This window comes from Gallus gallus, chromosome 1, assembly GCF_016699485.2.
Source record: "Gallus gallus isolate bGalGal1 chromosome 1, bGalGal1.mat.broiler.GRCg7b, whole genome shotgun sequence".
In the NCBI taxonomy this organism is placed as follows: domain Eukaryota; kingdom Metazoa; phylum Chordata; class Aves; order Galliformes; family Phasianidae; genus Gallus; species Gallus gallus.
The window spans coordinates 196,208,005-196,223,865 of record NC_052532.1 but is presented as its reverse complement, the minus strand read 5'-3'; the positions used below and the strand labels follow the sequence as shown (position 1 = coordinate 196,223,865).

The following is a 15,861-nucleotide window of genomic DNA, read 5'->3' as shown; positions in this document are numbered from 1 at the left end:
GGGCACGGGGAACTCTGCAGCTTCGTTCTTGGAGGAGAGTAATGGCTGTTCACCACGGGTTGCCAGGAGTTCTGGGAAGCATCACCTGTGGCAATTCCTGTTCTACACCATTTCTCTCCTGCCCCAGATCACAAGTAGCTGTTCCCTTCTGTCACCCTCTAATTCCTCTCTCTGTTTCCCCAGGCTCAGACTAGCTCCATACCTCTCTTGCTTGCTCTGGCCTGTGGAATTTACGGATTGCCAAGTCTTAGCTGTTATGCCATGTCTTACTGTGGCATGGCACTGCTCTGTGAGCTGGTGGAGCCTGTTCTGGCATAACGCACCCACACTCACACTGGGACTGAGGAGGTTCAGTCCCACTGGGGCCTTACAGACACCAGTTCACTGTACCATCCCAGACAGGGATAGTCCAGGACCCTTTCTGTGCCAACTTCAGGTTACAGTCATGCTATCTTGCTATTCCTTCTCTTTTCTAGATGGAGATCCTGAGCAAGATTTCATCCTAGACCCCGTCTCTGGTGTCCTCTCCACTGCACGTGCCCTTGACCGAGAGCAGGTTGCTTTCTACAGCCTCACAGTAGTGGTTCAAGACCACGGCACCCCACCACGCAGTGCAACCATGACGGTGAATGTGCGGGTGTTGGACCTAAACGACAACGCTCCTGGTTTTGCTCAAGCTAGCTATGTGGTGGAGGTGCCCGAGGACTTGCCGGTTGGTTCCCTGGTGCTGCAGCTGGAAGCCGAGGACCCTGATGAGGGCACCAATGGGCAGGTCACCTACTACCTGGGCAATGAGTCCCTGGGAATGTTCCAGATAGAGCCGCAGAGCGGACGCATCAGAAGTGCCCAGGAGTTGGACCGGGAACGCCAACCAAGTTACAGCTTTCTGGCCAAGGCTGTGGATTCAGCACCATGGGAGCCCAAAAGCGCAGCTGTGCGTGTCACGGTCACGGTGCGGGATGTCAATGACCACGCTCCTGCCTTCCTGCACAGCCCGGTCACCGTCAGCCTGTCTCGCCACACGCCGCTCAAGCAAGTTGTGGCCACCATGCGGGCAGAGGACAGGGATGCAGGTGCCAATGCCTCCATCCTGTATCGCCTCGCCACCCCGAACTCAGCCTTCTCAATCAACTCCTACACCGGGGATATCCAGCTGCTGCAGCCCCTAAGCTCACTCAGCCAGCGCCAGCGGACACTCTTCATCCTGGCCACGGACCTGGGGCAGCCAGCACTTTCCTCTACTGGTGTAGTGGTGATCCATGTGCAGGAAGAGCCCTACCGGGGGCTGCGCTTTCCCCGGAGCACCAGTGAAGTGGTCCTGCCAGAAAATGCTGCTCCAGGTATCTGCTGGGCAGAGTGCTCGGCACAGGCTGGGATGGAGTGGGATGGGATGGGATGGGATGGGGGAGGAGGTGGGTGCCAAGCTTGAACAGTTTCATAGGCTGGAACTCAGACCAGGGAGCACTGCAGGGTCTTAGGAAGCCGCATCATGCTTTGGGTAGACCCAGGGGGATGGCAGGGCCTGACTCGGCCCAGGGTGTTGGGGTGATAATCCTGTGAGCTTTTGCCTCGAGATGTTCCGATCGCAAAGAGCAGTCACAGGTGCCCAGTTGCTGCTGGAGTGGCTGCAGTGTTCACAATGAGACCACAGAAGGGCCATAGACAGGCCCCAGGAGTATCATCTTCCAGCCCAGAGTTTCCCATTGGTTCCCACATATTTTGGCAGCAGTGTCATCAGGCAGGGCTGTGTTCCTGTGGTGTAACACGTGTTACCTATAAACCACCCTGACCCTCAGTGTGCCCTGACATTCTGCTGCCCATTCAACACTGCTGCCTTTCTTTCCAGGTACTGCTGTCACAAGCATCCAAGCTGTGCACATGGGGGGCTCTTCTGGGCGCATCACATACAGCATTATCAGCGGCAATGAGAAGAATGCTTTCCTTATCCAGCCCAGTTCAGGTAAAGCACCAGAACCACACAGGAGGGAGAGCCGCCTGTGCTCTGTCAGTGCCTGCTCAGCTATCACAGCGCTCAGAGTCCTCCAAAGGCACAGGAATGCAGTTTGCACCTCTATACTACTAAATCAATAGTGTTAGTATTCATGTCTAGACGCTATCCCATCAGTGTCCAATGCGAGTACAGTTCCTAGCGAAATATTGGTCCCTGCTAATTGGACCTTTCCTCCAAAATTGGCAGGCCCCACTCAGGAGTTAGCAGAGGCCACGACCATCGTTAAGAGAGAATCTGGATGTGCCCCTGCCTTAGACAGCACGGCTGTGGCCAAATGACACATCCCAGGTGGGATCTCAGAGCAGACACCTGGGCTGCTGTGTCCTATTCTCTAGCGTGCATGTTAGCTGCTGTGACTGCGGCACTGCTGGGTGGTTATGGCCACATGGTCCCAAACATGACAAAGAGAGGTGAACAGCTCACTGACCTGTGGGCATTTCTAAGGGAGCCTTCCCTGTGCACCACTGTGCCCTGAGCAGTCAGCAGATGCTGAGCATAACGGTGGTGTTTGTGGGTGGTTGGTAGCCCATCAGAGCAGTGAGGCAGGCTGCAGGGTACTGCCCAGTGACGCTAGGCAAGCTGGTGTTGGTTGCACCACAAGCTTCGAAGGGCAGCCTTGGAAGGACTATGTTTCCCCTGACATCAAGGAAGTCCTGGCTGAGTGTAGGGTGAGGGGGGACCTTGCTTGCCCTGCGGTTTGGAAGAGGTTGGGATATGAGAAGGTCTGCAGAGCACAGAGGTCAAGCTGGAGCTTCTTGTGAAAATGCAGTTTTCTTGTGGTCTACTGGATGATTGGGATTGGAACAGGATTCCAGACCATTCTGGCCACAGTGCTTGTGCTTGAGCTCATGGCCACTGTGCCTGTGAGCCACTTGCAGTATGGCATGGCATGCAGACCATTAGCACCCTTGTTAACAGCTGCCAGCCACAGTGATTGTCATCGCGTGTCCCTTCAGCAGCAGTATGGTCACCTTGCTGTCATTGCAAGCCACTCACTACCCTGTGCTGCTGCTGTGAAGAGGCCTCTGGACACTGGGATCATGGGGAAGAGGCCAGACCAGGTGACAGTGCCTCATAAGAGCTGTCCCAGCCTCACATCATTGTGTAACCCCAGCCCTGAGGAAGTTGAGCTACAGCTGCAGAGATCCTGCTGCAGTCGGCACCACACTGAGCTGAACTCCCCAGGCCTGCCTGCACCCTGCCTGCACCCTGCCTGCACCCTGCCTGCCCGCAGTGCTGGGTTCCACCTCCCACTGTGCCCCATTACAGTGCTTCTGTCACTCCTAGAAAGTCACCCCAGCTCCAGCCAGAGCTCGGCAGCTGCCACTGTGCAGTTCCTGAAACCCAGAGACAAAGAAAGGGCAGATGCAGGAAATTCAGTCAGATTCACAGAGATCTTTGTGGAGAGCAGCTGCACCCAGGGGTGGTCCACTGTGTGTTCTCAGTCCCAGGGACTGCCTGTGAGGGACTTCACACACTGCCACGGCAGTCTGCCTGCCTGACGCTGTGTTCAGAAGTGAGAAGCGGGGCTGCACTGAAGCTGCTCTGTTTGTGAAGTGCAGGAGGGGCTGATGGGGCGGCAAGTTGGAAAAGTGCTGGTTCATAGTCCAGCAGTCACAGAATCACAGCATGTCAGGGTTTGGAAGGGACCTCGAAGGATCATCGGGTCCAGTCCCCCTGCTGGAGCAGGAACACCCAGAGCAGATCACACAGGAACACCCAGATCTGGTCAGACAGGAACGCAGCCAGGAGGGTTTTGAATGTCTCCAGAGGAGTCCCCACAGCCCCTCTGGGCAGCCCATTCCAGTGTTCTCTCACCCTCACCGTGAAGTTTTTCCCCATATTTATGTGGAAGCTCCTCTGTTCCGGTTTGCACCCATTGCCCCTTGTCCTGTCATTGGATGTCACTGAGAAGAGCCTGGCTCCATCCTCCTGACACTCACCCTTTACATATCTATAAACACCAATGAGGTCACCCCTCAGTCTCCTCCAAGCTGAAGAGCCCCAGCTCGGTGGTGTCACAGAATATCCCCGGCCATGTCCCTGTGATCCCCGTCCTGTCAGATCCCTGCTTGTCTCTGCTCGGGCTGTGTCTGCCAGCAGTTCCCCAGCTGCCCTGGACGTGCCCTGGCTGTGGCTCAGTGGCTGTGGCACTTCATCTCAGCGAGGAGACGTTTCCTCCACCACAGTGCCCAGCACACAGGGCTTTTCCCTTCTCAAGTCTCATTTGTCTGCCTGGGAAGCACATTTCTGCTTTCTCCTTGGGCAGTGGGCTGCACACTGTGACTGAATGCAGGTTCTGGAGCACCATGAAGACGGGGCAGGCACAGGGCAGCTCAGTGTGGCTCCCCGGCTGCCAGCAGTGGCACACGGTGCCTTTGGCTTTAAGCTGTGCTGCAACAATGAGCCGGTTCCTCCTCGTTATGTTTGGATGCATCCCTGGGAATGCTGCCATCATTAGTATAGAATAGCATAGCATAGCACAGAACGGAACAGAAGGGAACTACAAAGACCACTGAATCCAAATCCCTGACCACCTCAGGGATAAACAAAAGTTAGAGCTTATTATTGAGGCATTATCCAAGGCCTCCTGAACACCAGTGGGCATCGACCATCTCTCCATGAAGCCTGATCCAGTGTCTGACCAGCCTCGTGATAAAGAGATGGTTCCTAATGCCCAGCTCTGTCTGTGCACCCTGCCTCTCCCCTTGCCTTCCAGTCCTTTTTGTCAGTTTTGTTGCCCTCATCTGGATGCTTTCATGTAACTTGGCATGCTTTTATATTGTGCAGCCCAGAACTGCACACAGTAGTCAAGGTGAGGCCACACCAGTGCTAAATATAGCAGAGGATCACTTCTTTTGACCGTCTGGCTGTGTTTTGCTTAATGCACCCCAGAATACAGTTTGGGCTGCCCGGGCACACTGCTGGCTCACACTGAGTCACCAACAGCCCCAGGTTCCTTCCTGCAGAGCTGCTGTCCAGCCTGTGCCTGTGTCCAACATCACTGCATCCCAGGTGCAGAACCTGGCATTTTCCTTTGTTGAACTTCATGCTGTTGCTGGCTGCCCAATGCACTAATTACCTAGGTCTGTTTTAGTAGACCATGGTCTTATCATAGAAGCATAGAATGGCCTGGGTTGGAAAGGCCCACAGTGCTCATCCAGCTCCAACCCCCTGCTATGTGCAGGGTCGCCAACCAGCAGCCCAGGCTGCCCAGAGCCACATCCAGCCTGGCCTTGAATGCCTTCAGGGATGGGGCATCCACAGCCTCCTTGGGCAACCAGGACAGCAATGTGTCATTGCCAGAGCCCATGCTTATGTGGATGTGTGTCCTTAGGCCCCTTGCAGGAGAACTGTTTGCAGCCCTTCAGTCTCTTTGTATGGATTCAGACTAGACAAATAGTGCTGACTTTAGGCTAGGGCTTGATGAGCTAGCTTTGCAGCATGGAGCTCGACATGGGGCAGTTCTCATCTAAACTGGCCATTTCAAGCTCAGGGAGGGTAGATTTAGGTTAGATATAAGGAAAAAATCTTTTACAGTGAGGATGGTGAGGCACTGAGCAGGTTACCCAGTACTGTGGTGGATGCCCCATCTCTGGAGACTTTGCAGGTGGGGCTGGATCAGGCCCTGGGCAACCTGATCTAGCTGTGGTGTCCCTGTGCAGTGCAGGGCAGTTGGACTGGATGGCCTTTAAAGGCCCCTTCCAACTCTAAGGATTCTATGATTCTATGATTCTATGCCAGATGATGTCCCCACTGGGAAGACTATTGCATGCTTTAGTGTTAATGTAAGGTGTCTGTCCTGAGCGCTGTGCAGAATTTATCAGCAGAGCCTCTCACTGTGGCTCATGAGAAGGCTTTTGGTTTGAAGGAAGCTCAGTGTGTTTCTTCTATTTGAGAATGGGTAGACTGACAGCGGATGGACTAAGTGCAAGGGAACAAGAGAGGTGAGAGCTGGGCGTGCTGGTGCATCACTTGCCCCTTCTCCCCCACCCTGCTGTCTCTCCAGGTGCCATCTCAGTTCAGGACTCCAGCAGCCTGGATTTTGAGGCCAGCCCCCGGCTGCGCCTTGTGGTGCAGGCAGAGACAACGGCTTCCTTCGGCTTTATGGCCATAAACCTCAACCTGCAAGATGTGAATGACAACTTGCCACGCTTCCAGCTGCAGAACTACGTGGCATTCATCTGGGAGTCCCAGAGCTACGACTCCCCGGTTATCCAGGTAGCACTGGGGGCACAAACAGGGACAGCGGTTCCCCTGGCTGCCTCTGTCAGGAGGAGGAGGTGGGGGCTGTGCCTAAGGCTGGCACCTGTGGATCCGTATGTCTGGCTTTGGAGATCCGTTGCTTACAGGGCTCCAGACTGCGCTGCTGAATCTCTCCTATGGCTTTGCAGGTCCTAGCAGATGATCTGGACCAGGGAATGAATGGGCAGGTGACTTACGCCATCAACCAGTCCCTGCCGATGACAGGCTTATACCACATCGATCCTCAGACTGGCACGATCACGACTGCTGCCATCCTGGACAGGGAAATCTGGTCCCAGACCCGGTGAGTAGGGCCAGACCAACTCGTACCATAGATGTGAAAGGAGCAGCATCCCCAGGGTTGCAGAGGATACTTTGCTGTTTGGTGCCACACCAAGCTGTTGCCAAACAGCAGGATCCTGGACTGAGTGGTAACCTGGGTATCAAATGAGGGCATGACAGATGGCCATGAGATGAGCCTGAGCTCCGTTCAGCCTGGCCTTTGGAAATCTGAGCAGACTGTGGAGGGGGCAGTGGACCCTTCAGTTGCATCCATTTCCTTTCCTGCCTGTTTAATACAGGTTAGATCTATTCAGTTTCTGCCCACTCCCACACATTGCACCCTCCTGCCCTACCACGTGTCCCCCAGCAGCTATGCATCCACCTCAACCCTCTTGCAAGTCCTCCTGCATTCAGTCCAAGTCCTCTGGGTCCCTCACCACATGTACATGTCCCTTAATCCTCCAGTCAGTCTAACCACAGCTATGTATGATGAGTTTATGTCCTCCTCTACCTCTGTACATGAGCATGGCCCAGATACAAGGAGTAACTTCCACCACCCCACCCAGACCTCATTCCCTTTGCCATATCCATGCTTCACTGCTCCACATCTACCTCCCCTTTTCCAAAGCATGGGAATACCAAGGGTATTCATTCCATTCACACACCCATCACTGCCCCATACAAGCTGAGGCTCCACGTGTTCCCTAGTTCCCAAACATGCCCCAAATGCTGCCATCTGTCCCCTGCTCACCCCACTTGCTCTGCCCAGCTCTTCTCCCATACACGTCCCAAACTCCTGCCCCTTTCACAGACTGAAAACTCTATGGGTGCATCCACTGCCCTACCCTTGCAAAAGCCCCCAGCTGTGCATGTGTACATGCCATGTCTGTGCATTAGTCCACTGCCTACCAGATGCTCCAGACACTTGTGCCCACATGCACGGCCTGCTCATATGCTCTAGGTGCTGGACAAAAACCCACTGCCCTCTGAATACACACCTAGATGTGCATCCTATGCTCTTGATAGGTGCACATCCATTGACCCACTCCAGATGCTCTGTGCACATCCATTGCCCCATTCACTCCAGATTCTGTGCACAGTTTTACTACACGCTCCAACCTGTGCATATGTGCAGTGTCCTCCTGTTCCAGATGCTGTGTGCACACACTGCTCCTGACATGCGGTTGTGACCCTCATGCTGTGCCTCTGTGCTTTCCTGCAGTTTGGTGGTAACAGCAATGGACAGAGGGACACCCCCTCTCGTAGGCTCTGCTACGCTGACAGTGGTGGTGATGGACATCAATGACAACAGCCCCACCATCCCATTTCCCTGGGAGGTGCGGGTCCCGGAAAGTAAGTGCCTCTCAGCCCAATGAGGTGATGTGTCACTAATAGCAGGAACTGAGTTGTGGTGGACTCCTGTGGCTGGGAGAGGAGCCCCCAGCAGGCCTGTTCCCTTGCCAAGGGCTGGCTCTTTGAGCTTCACTGAGCCCTCCAGCATTGCCCCATCTGTGACGTCTTGGTGCCAGCGGCTTGTGCAGCTGTGTGTCTTGAGGGAACCAGCTGAACTCAGCTCCTCCCTGGCCCCAAACCACGGGGACTCTGGTTGCACATCCCTGCCCTGCCAGCTTCCTGCCCTTGACATTCATGCCTTGTCCCCCTGCCTGACTCCCATGACCTGCCCCTTCACCACCAGCATCTCCCTGCTGTCCCCAGTGCTCAGGTTTCCCACCACGTGAACCAGTGCCTCTGGGGAGATGGGGATGCTGGCTCACGCCTCACCTCTCCACAGACATGCTGCTTGGCACCCAGATAGCCCAGCTGACAGGGAACGATGTGGACTCGGGCCCGGCGCTCTCCTACACCCTCGTGCTGGATGGTGATGCTGTGGGTACGTTCAGCGTGCTGCGCTATGGGGGACGCATTGCCCTGACGGGGCCGCTGGACTATGAGCAGCGCAGCCACTACAGCCTCACACTGCGAGCCTCCGACACCCGCCACGAGACCGAGGCCAACCTCACCGTCATCGTGGAGGACATGAATGACAACGCGCCAGCCTTCAGCCAGCCCTTCTACCAGGTACTGCCCACACTCACTCGTGAGCACGCGTGTACCAGACAACGCTGGCTGACCTGCACAAGCCTTGCTGCTGCCCTTGTGCCCTGCCTGGCTCTCCTGGCTTTATGGGGCACAGAGATCACTTTGTGCAGAGGTGGGGAAGGCCTTGGCTAGCATTGCACTGGCTTACTCCAGCCATGGCTGCCCTAGCCAGCTCCAGGCTTTCTCCCAGCCCTGCTATCCAGCTCCAGGACAATGGGGACAGTGCACACGTGAAGACCCGGTGCTGACCAGAGCTTCCTCCTCTTCCAGGTGACGCTGCCGGAACACACCCCTGCAGGGAGCATCCTTCTCACCATGAGTGCCACTGACATGGACTCGGGCAGCAATGGGGACATCACCTTCCACCTGGCCGTGCCCAGCCTTGATGTTGCAATTGATCCCAGCAATGGTGCGTGGGGCCATCTCTATGGGGGGGCTCACGCTGTGTGTTGCTCCGGCAGCCCCTGCAGAGGAAGGGGCCCTCGTGCCCTTCCTGACCAGGCCTGCAGTGGCCAGGGAAGCAGACGTGTCGCTGTGGCCACCACACCCCACCACCACAGCATCCCGCATGCCTGTCCCTCCAGCCAATAACCCTAACACCCTGCCCGACTCCCTGCTGGCCCCCCGTACTGACTCTGTCTTTGTGCCCTCACAGGGACCCTGTTCACCATCCGACCAGTGGAATTTGATGCCAACCAGCCCACCCTGGAACTGGTGGTGGAGGCCCGTGACCGCGGCTCCCCCAGCCTCTCATCTTGGGCAACGGTTCAGCTTCAGGTGCTTGATGTGAATGACCACAGCCCCATCTTCCAGGTGCCACACTACAATGCCAGCGTCCCTGAGGACCTGCGGCCAGGAACCACCGTGCTGACGCTGGACGCCGGTGATGCCGACCTCTCCCGAGAGAACGCCGGCTTCGACTACACCATTGTCAGCGGCAACAGTGGCAATGCCTTCCAGGTGGAGAGCCGGGTGGCCTGGGCAGGTGGGCAGCTCCGCACGCAGGGCGCGTTGGTGCTTGTGGAGCCCTTAGATTTTGAGGCCATCCCAGTCTACAATCTCACCGTGGCTGCCTTGGACCGGGGCCTGCCGCAGCGCAGCACCACGGTGCCTGTGCTCATCACCGTGCAGGACGTCAATGACAACCCGCCTGTGTTTGCCCGAGCTGAGTACCGCACAGCAGTGAGTGAGAGCACGCCTCCCGGCACAGAGCTGCTCCGTCTGACAGCCCACGATGCCGACTCGGGGCCCCGCGGCCATGTTCACTACAGCATCAGCTCGGGTGACCAGCACGGGCTCTTCCAGATCCACGAGAGCACAGGCGCCCTGTGCCTGGCACGGCCCCTGGACCGGGAGACACAGGCATCCCATGCTCTTGTGGTGCAGGCCACGGATGTGCCAGGAGGGCACTTTGCTCTGGTGCCTGTAGCCATCGAGGTGAAGGATGTCAATGACAACAAGCCGTACTTCCCAGTGGAAGTGCTGAGTGCCAGCATGCGGGAGAACCTGCCTCCGGGCACACTTGTGACCACCCTGCGTGCCATCGACACGGACACCGGTGTGTTTGGGGAGCTGCAGTATGCAGTGCTGGAGCAGCCGGCGGGGGGGCCTGGCGTGGCGGAGGGCCGAGATGCCTTCGCCATCAACAGCAGCTCTGGGGAGCTCCGTTCCCGGCTCACCTTCGACTATGAGCGAGCCAAAGCCTTCCAGCTCCTCGTCAGGGCCACAGATGCCGGCAACGCCTCCGCTACGGTGACCGTGCGGGTGCTGGTGACCGGGGAGGATGAGTACGATCCCATCTTCCTGAGCCCCTCCTTCAGCTTTGAGGTCCCTGAGGGTGCCCACAAAGGGCAGAGCATTGGGCGGGTCCTGGCGACAGACGAGGATGAGGGGGCTGACGGTGTTGTGTTGTACAGCCTGGCCAAGCCCTCGCCGTACTTTGCCATCAACCAAACTACAGGCACCATCTACCTGCGGGTGGACAGCCAGCCCCAGGCCGGGGCCGGGCGCACCAAGAGGGAGCCCCGTGAGATGAGCTTCGAGGTGCAGGCGCGCAGCCCGCTGCCAGCCTCCCGTTCCGCCTCCGCGCAGGTCACCATCGACGTCACGCACACCTCCTTTGGCCTGGCTCCAGATCTCAACCTGCTGCTGGTGGCCGTGGCTGCCTCGCTGGGGGTCGTGGTCGTGCTGGCTGCTGTGGCCATCGTGCTGGCGCTGGTCCGCTCCCGTCACCGCCGGGGCCACGAGAAGACGGAGGGGGACCGGCCCCTGGCCCACGTGCAGAGCAGCTCTCTGCAAAAGCTGGGCCACGAGGAGCCAGCACTCCCCGGGGCTGAGCACATCTACCACCAAGCGCTGCCAGGGTACGGGGGGGAGCCGGCGGGGCCCTACACGCGGGGCGGCTCTCTGGACCCCTCGCACTCCAGTGGCAGAGGCTCTGCTGAGGCAGCTGAGGACGACGAGATCCGGATGATCAACGAGTACCCGCGCGTGGCCAGCATCACAGCATCCATGCAGGAGCACATTTCGGCCCGCGGCCCCGACTCCGGCATCCAGCAGGACGCCGACCAGCTGTCCGACATCTCCTGCGAGCCGGCCGCCCTGGAGAGCTCCCAGTGGTTCAAGAGCAAGAAGGGCTCTGGGCTGCTGCTGCCGGGGCCCACGTCGCAGCTGTACCGCGAGGATGGGGGAGGCAGCGCCTTTCTGGGCGTGCGCTGCGGCCTCAGCGTCTCCTCCCAGCCCCAGGACTATACCTTCCCGGAGGATGGCAAGCCCTCTGTGGAAGGCTCGCTCACCGCCATCGTGGCCAGTGACGAGGAGCTCCGCGGCAGCTACAATTGGGATTACCTGCTGAACTGGTGCCCCCAGTTCCAGCCGCTGGCCAGCGTCTTCACAGAGATCGCCCGCCTCAAGGATGAGAGCTCCCTGCGCAAGCCCTTCCCGACCAAGCCCAAGGCGGAGCCCAAGCCCCGCATCGACCCCCCGCCCCTCATCACCTCCGTGGCCCACCCGGGCGCCAAGTCCGTGCCCCCCAAGCCGCCAGCAGGCAGGACCTTCCCGCACCCGTCATCGCTGCGCCGCTCGCCCATCAGCCACGAGGGCTCCATCTCGTCCTCCGCCATGTCGCCCAGTTTCTCCCCCTCGCTGTCCCCACTGGCCGCCCGCTCCCCTGTGGTCTCCCCCTTTGGCATCTCACAGGGGCCCTCCGCCTCCACCATCAGCGCCGAGCACTCACTGGAGCCCTCTGAGGAGGCCGAGCTCAGGATTTAGGCCTGGGCCCACAGACTTCCCCGCCCTCCCCTGCAGACATGGGGCCAAGAGCGGGGCCACGCCGAGGGCTGCTCGGCACGGTACTGGTTTGGCTTTCCCAGCACCTTGCCCATTCCAGGGCCCCACGTGCTGTGGGTTCCCGTGTGCTTTGGGACTGCTGACTCCTGTCGCTCCCTGTGGTCTGGCAGATTCAGTGCTCGTTTTGATGCCCTGCGGACTGCTGAGCCCAGCGCCAGCACCCCAAGGCATGGCTCCTTGTACTGCTCGTGGTGTCCCAGGCCAGCGCCTGGCACGCTGCTGCTTCGTGGTACTCCGTGCTCTGAGAGGGGCTGGGAGCTCCCTGCTCACTGCTCCCTGCCCAGCTGGGTCCGAGCGCTGCCACCTGCGGCCCCTGCTCTATCCCAGCCAGCTGCCCAAGCCGTGCAGCAGCCCAGATGCAGTGAGGGCTGCCCCGTCCCCGCTGGCCCTGTCCCCGTGGGACTCATAGGGCCACTCGCTGCTCAGCTGGCACGGCTGCAGCAGCCTGCAGGTCTTTGGGAAGCAGCGTGGCTGACCCTGCTTGCTGATCGTCTGAAACACCTCCCAGGCCTAGCTGGACAGGGAGGAGAAGGCAGTGCCCATTTTCTGCTTGCCTGTCCAGGGCTGTTGAGGGGAAGGGTGATCTGTTAGGGTCCCACAGGCCCCTCCATCTCCCACCACTGCATCTGCCCCACCTAAGGGCTCACCGTCCCAGGGTTGGGGGCCTTGGGACTTGGCTGCATGGCTGCCCTCTGGGGCTGCAGGCTGGCATCGGGCACAGGCACTGCCCACGTACCAGGCTGGCAGCACTGCTGGCAGGAGAATGCCAGAACTGCATTAGCCAACCCAGGGATAGCCTGGCCTCGAGAAGGACACCAGCACAGCTGCCCTGTGACGTCCTCTCACTGTCTGCCCCTGGCCTGGTGACCAGCCTACAGCTGCAGGGGAGCACGGGTGGGGGCACCCCAAAAAGCCACGTGGCCTGAGGCTGATGCGGTGGCAGCGAGCATCTTGTCCTGATGCAGTGTGGGATGCGGGCAGCAGGGCTCCCCAGGAGCCTGCAGTGCTCACCAGGATGAGCTGGGACACCAGGGCCACCTCCACGGCATGGGTGGCTGCCAGAATCCCCAGCCCCTGTGCCCAGCCATCCGGGCAGCAGCTGCACTGCACTGCTCCTTCATGTCACAGTGTGGGAATCGCAGAGCCACACATCCTTGGGGCTGGTCCCCATCCTCACACCAGCACCGTTTGCAGCTGGTGTCTATGAGCTCACAGCTGGTGTCAGCCCTGCGCAGCGCTCACCTCAGCCCCCAGCACATGGCACGGCCCTGGGAGTGCTGTCCTTGTGCCAGGCGCTGCAGCCCTGGGTGCTCAGGATGCTGTGACCCATACACAGTTACAGGTGCAGAGTGAGGATCAGGAGCCGAGCACGTGAGCTACGGCAGCCCCAAATGCACAGCCTGGGAGGACTCCCAGCTGTCTGAGAAGGGGATCTGGGGCTGCTTTCGGAATTTTGGAATTTCCTTCCTATCACACTTTTCCTAGACCCACTCCATAGCCTGAAGTGCAAAGCCTGTGTGCACCGTTGGCTGCACCCTCATTGATCACCCCAGCCCCAAGTATTTATCACAGCAGCCAGAAACCACCACTTTTGCCCACTGCCCCTGTGCATCCCACTCAGAACCACCTGTGCCTGCAGCCCCATCTCTGCACACCACAGGTCCCAGCACAGCCCTGCACCCCAGCACCATGCTGCCCCCAGACCACAGGTCCCCGTGATGCCCACAGGTCCCCGGTGCTGGCAGCCCTGGGAACTGCCCTGGGCTGACAACAGAGGGCCAGAATCAGGTGGCACCAGGGAGACCATGGGGCCATGCCTGAGGCCCGTGGGGAGCTGAGGTGGCTCCGGGAGGGGAGGATGTGTTCCACTTTGCTCAGCACAGGGGTGGCCCAGAGGCACCCTGAGGGGCTGCACGAGCCCTGTGCAGTGCCGGGGTGGCTGAGCAGCCCCACTCCTCTCTGCATGTTGGGATGGGTCACCCCTGCATGCCACATAGGGTAGGGTCAGACACATGGCCCCGCTTTGGTGTGGGGGTTCCAGCCGTGTGCTGCTGAGCCCAGCCGGGAGCCAAGCCTCCAGTTATTTATTTTTACACATTGTACTATGATTCCTGTTTTCTACTTTGTTTGTACTTTTGTATCGTGTCTCGCTGAGCTGCATGTATTGGGCGCTGCTTGTCGGCCCGCACACTGGGCTGCTCCAGCACAGCCTGGACCCAAGTGCCAACTTCTCAAAGAAATGCCTTAATAAACCACACTTGTTTGTACAGAGCTTGACTGCGAGAATCATACAATCCTCCGAGCTGGAAGGGACCTTTAAAGGTCATCCAGTCCAACTCCCCTGCAATGAATGGAACCCAGCAGCATGCTGTGGGCCTGTCCCCGGGAGCACGTGGCAGAGCTGGGACTGCTGGGGGCACAGAGGCTGCGTAGTGCTGCTCTGTGTCCTGGGAGCTGGCAGCTCCAGGATCCCCTCTGCCCAGCCCAGCTGCCTCCTGACCTTGGCCAAGAGAGGGGATGCAGCAATTTCAGACTTCAGCGCAACAGAGGATGCAGACAGACTGCACACACACACACACACACACACACACACACACACACACACACCGTGGGCCCGGTCTGGATGCCCAGCTTCTCCAGCAAGGTGTGCTGCAGCTGTACCTGCCCCTGCATTGCTGCACACATGCAGGCTTGGCTGCTGCCCTCTCCAAGATGCCCGCGTCTGCATGTACAGCCACACCAGGTGCATCTCCTCCCCTCGTGGCTGCACTGTGCATGTCTCCTCTCAGCAGCTGCATCTTGCAGGTTTTTCTCTTGGTGGCTGCCAAGCCCAGCAGGTGAGGCTGCACCACTCCATGCAGGTCATGTTGTCCAAAAGCAGCTTTGTTGCCCCGTGTGCACAATCCATAATCATACACTGAGAGCAGACGTCGATTGTTTATTTCAGGATTGCCCACGTCTGGCTGTGCAGTGGTTTCCCACAAACCCAGCACACCAAGTGGAACTCTCTGTGCCATATTTATACACAACAGACACAGAGTTGGTAACTTTTCCAGCCTATCCTGCCGGCGATGGGTGGTCAGTGATTGACATACCATCGTAACAATGCTGACTCTGCACTTCTGCTATCAGATGTGCTCAGGGAGGGGCCTTCACCTGGGCAGGAGTCTTTTTCACCCGTGGGTGTGATTTTCAGTACTATAATGAAGGTAGTTCAGCTGAGGATACACGGACCCAACATACGGACCCTCAAGGCACGGCCCCACTCCAGCTGGCGTTTGGGTACTCTCAGCTGCAGTTCTCCCGCACGGCACACGGCACACGGCACACACAGGCACCCCTGGGGGCCTCAGCTGACCCCAGACTCTGTGCTCTGTGGCAGCAAAGTGGGGCCGCCCCGCTCCCTCCCTGCTGCAGGCTCACCCCAGGCGCACAGCCCAGCTCCCAGGGCGCGCTGCCCAGCCCAGAATGAGACTGCTGGGAAGGACACGCACTGACACCCTGCATCCACCTGCTAAGAGGCTGGCACTGCCTGCCCTGGGACATGTGATCCAGCTGTAGCTGCTGACACAGGCACACAAAATAGAGCCCCAGGAAAATATTTTGCGGTGGGGTTTAAGAAGCAGACAGGGCAGGCTGTGCTGTTGCCCAATGCAGGGTACAGCCAAACAAATGTGCCGACCATCAATCCACTTACAGCTGCTTTTATCCCCTTTTCCTTGTTTTCAGGCTTTTTTTCCCCTCTCCAAGCTGCACTGATTCCTCTTTTCTCACATCCCATAATAAGTCCTGTGTGACCCTAAAACACACTGCATGCTGCCTCTCAGGGCGTGCCTGCATGCTAGGCAGCACTGCTATCTGTTTATCAGGACAAC

The 15,861-nt window shown here is 58.6% G+C and overlaps 1 protein-coding gene and 1 non-coding gene across 4 annotated transcripts in view; both read left to right on the top strand.

Annotated features, from left to right (window-relative positions):
• Positions 1-14,257, top strand: part of DCHS1 (dachsous cadherin-related 1) — a 78,651-nt gene extending 64,394 nt beyond the window's left edge. For all 3 annotated transcript variants that reach the window (XM_417264.8, XM_025146979.3, XM_040706243.2), the window contains exons 14-21: positions 477-1,340; positions 1,847-1,960; positions 6,021-6,232; positions 6,406-6,560; positions 7,761-7,891; positions 8,331-8,617; positions 8,909-9,047; positions 9,294-14,257. In XM_417264.8, coding sequence (XP_417264.5) covers positions 477-1,340; positions 1,847-1,960; positions 6,021-6,232; positions 6,406-6,560; positions 7,761-7,891; positions 8,331-8,617; positions 8,909-9,047; positions 9,294-11,908 — 4,517 coding nt within the window. In that variant the 3' untranslated portion in view covers positions 11,909-14,257. The remainder of the gene's footprint in view (positions 1-476; positions 1,341-1,846; positions 1,961-6,020; positions 6,233-6,405; positions 6,561-7,760; positions 7,892-8,330; positions 8,618-8,908; positions 9,048-9,293) is intronic.
• Positions 13,702-13,781, top strand: MIR1600 (microRNA 1600). Its single transcript, NR_035086.2, has one exon. It is a non-coding gene; the product is annotated as a microRNA 1600 (primary transcript).
• Positions 14,258-15,861: the final 1,604 nt, after the last annotated feature.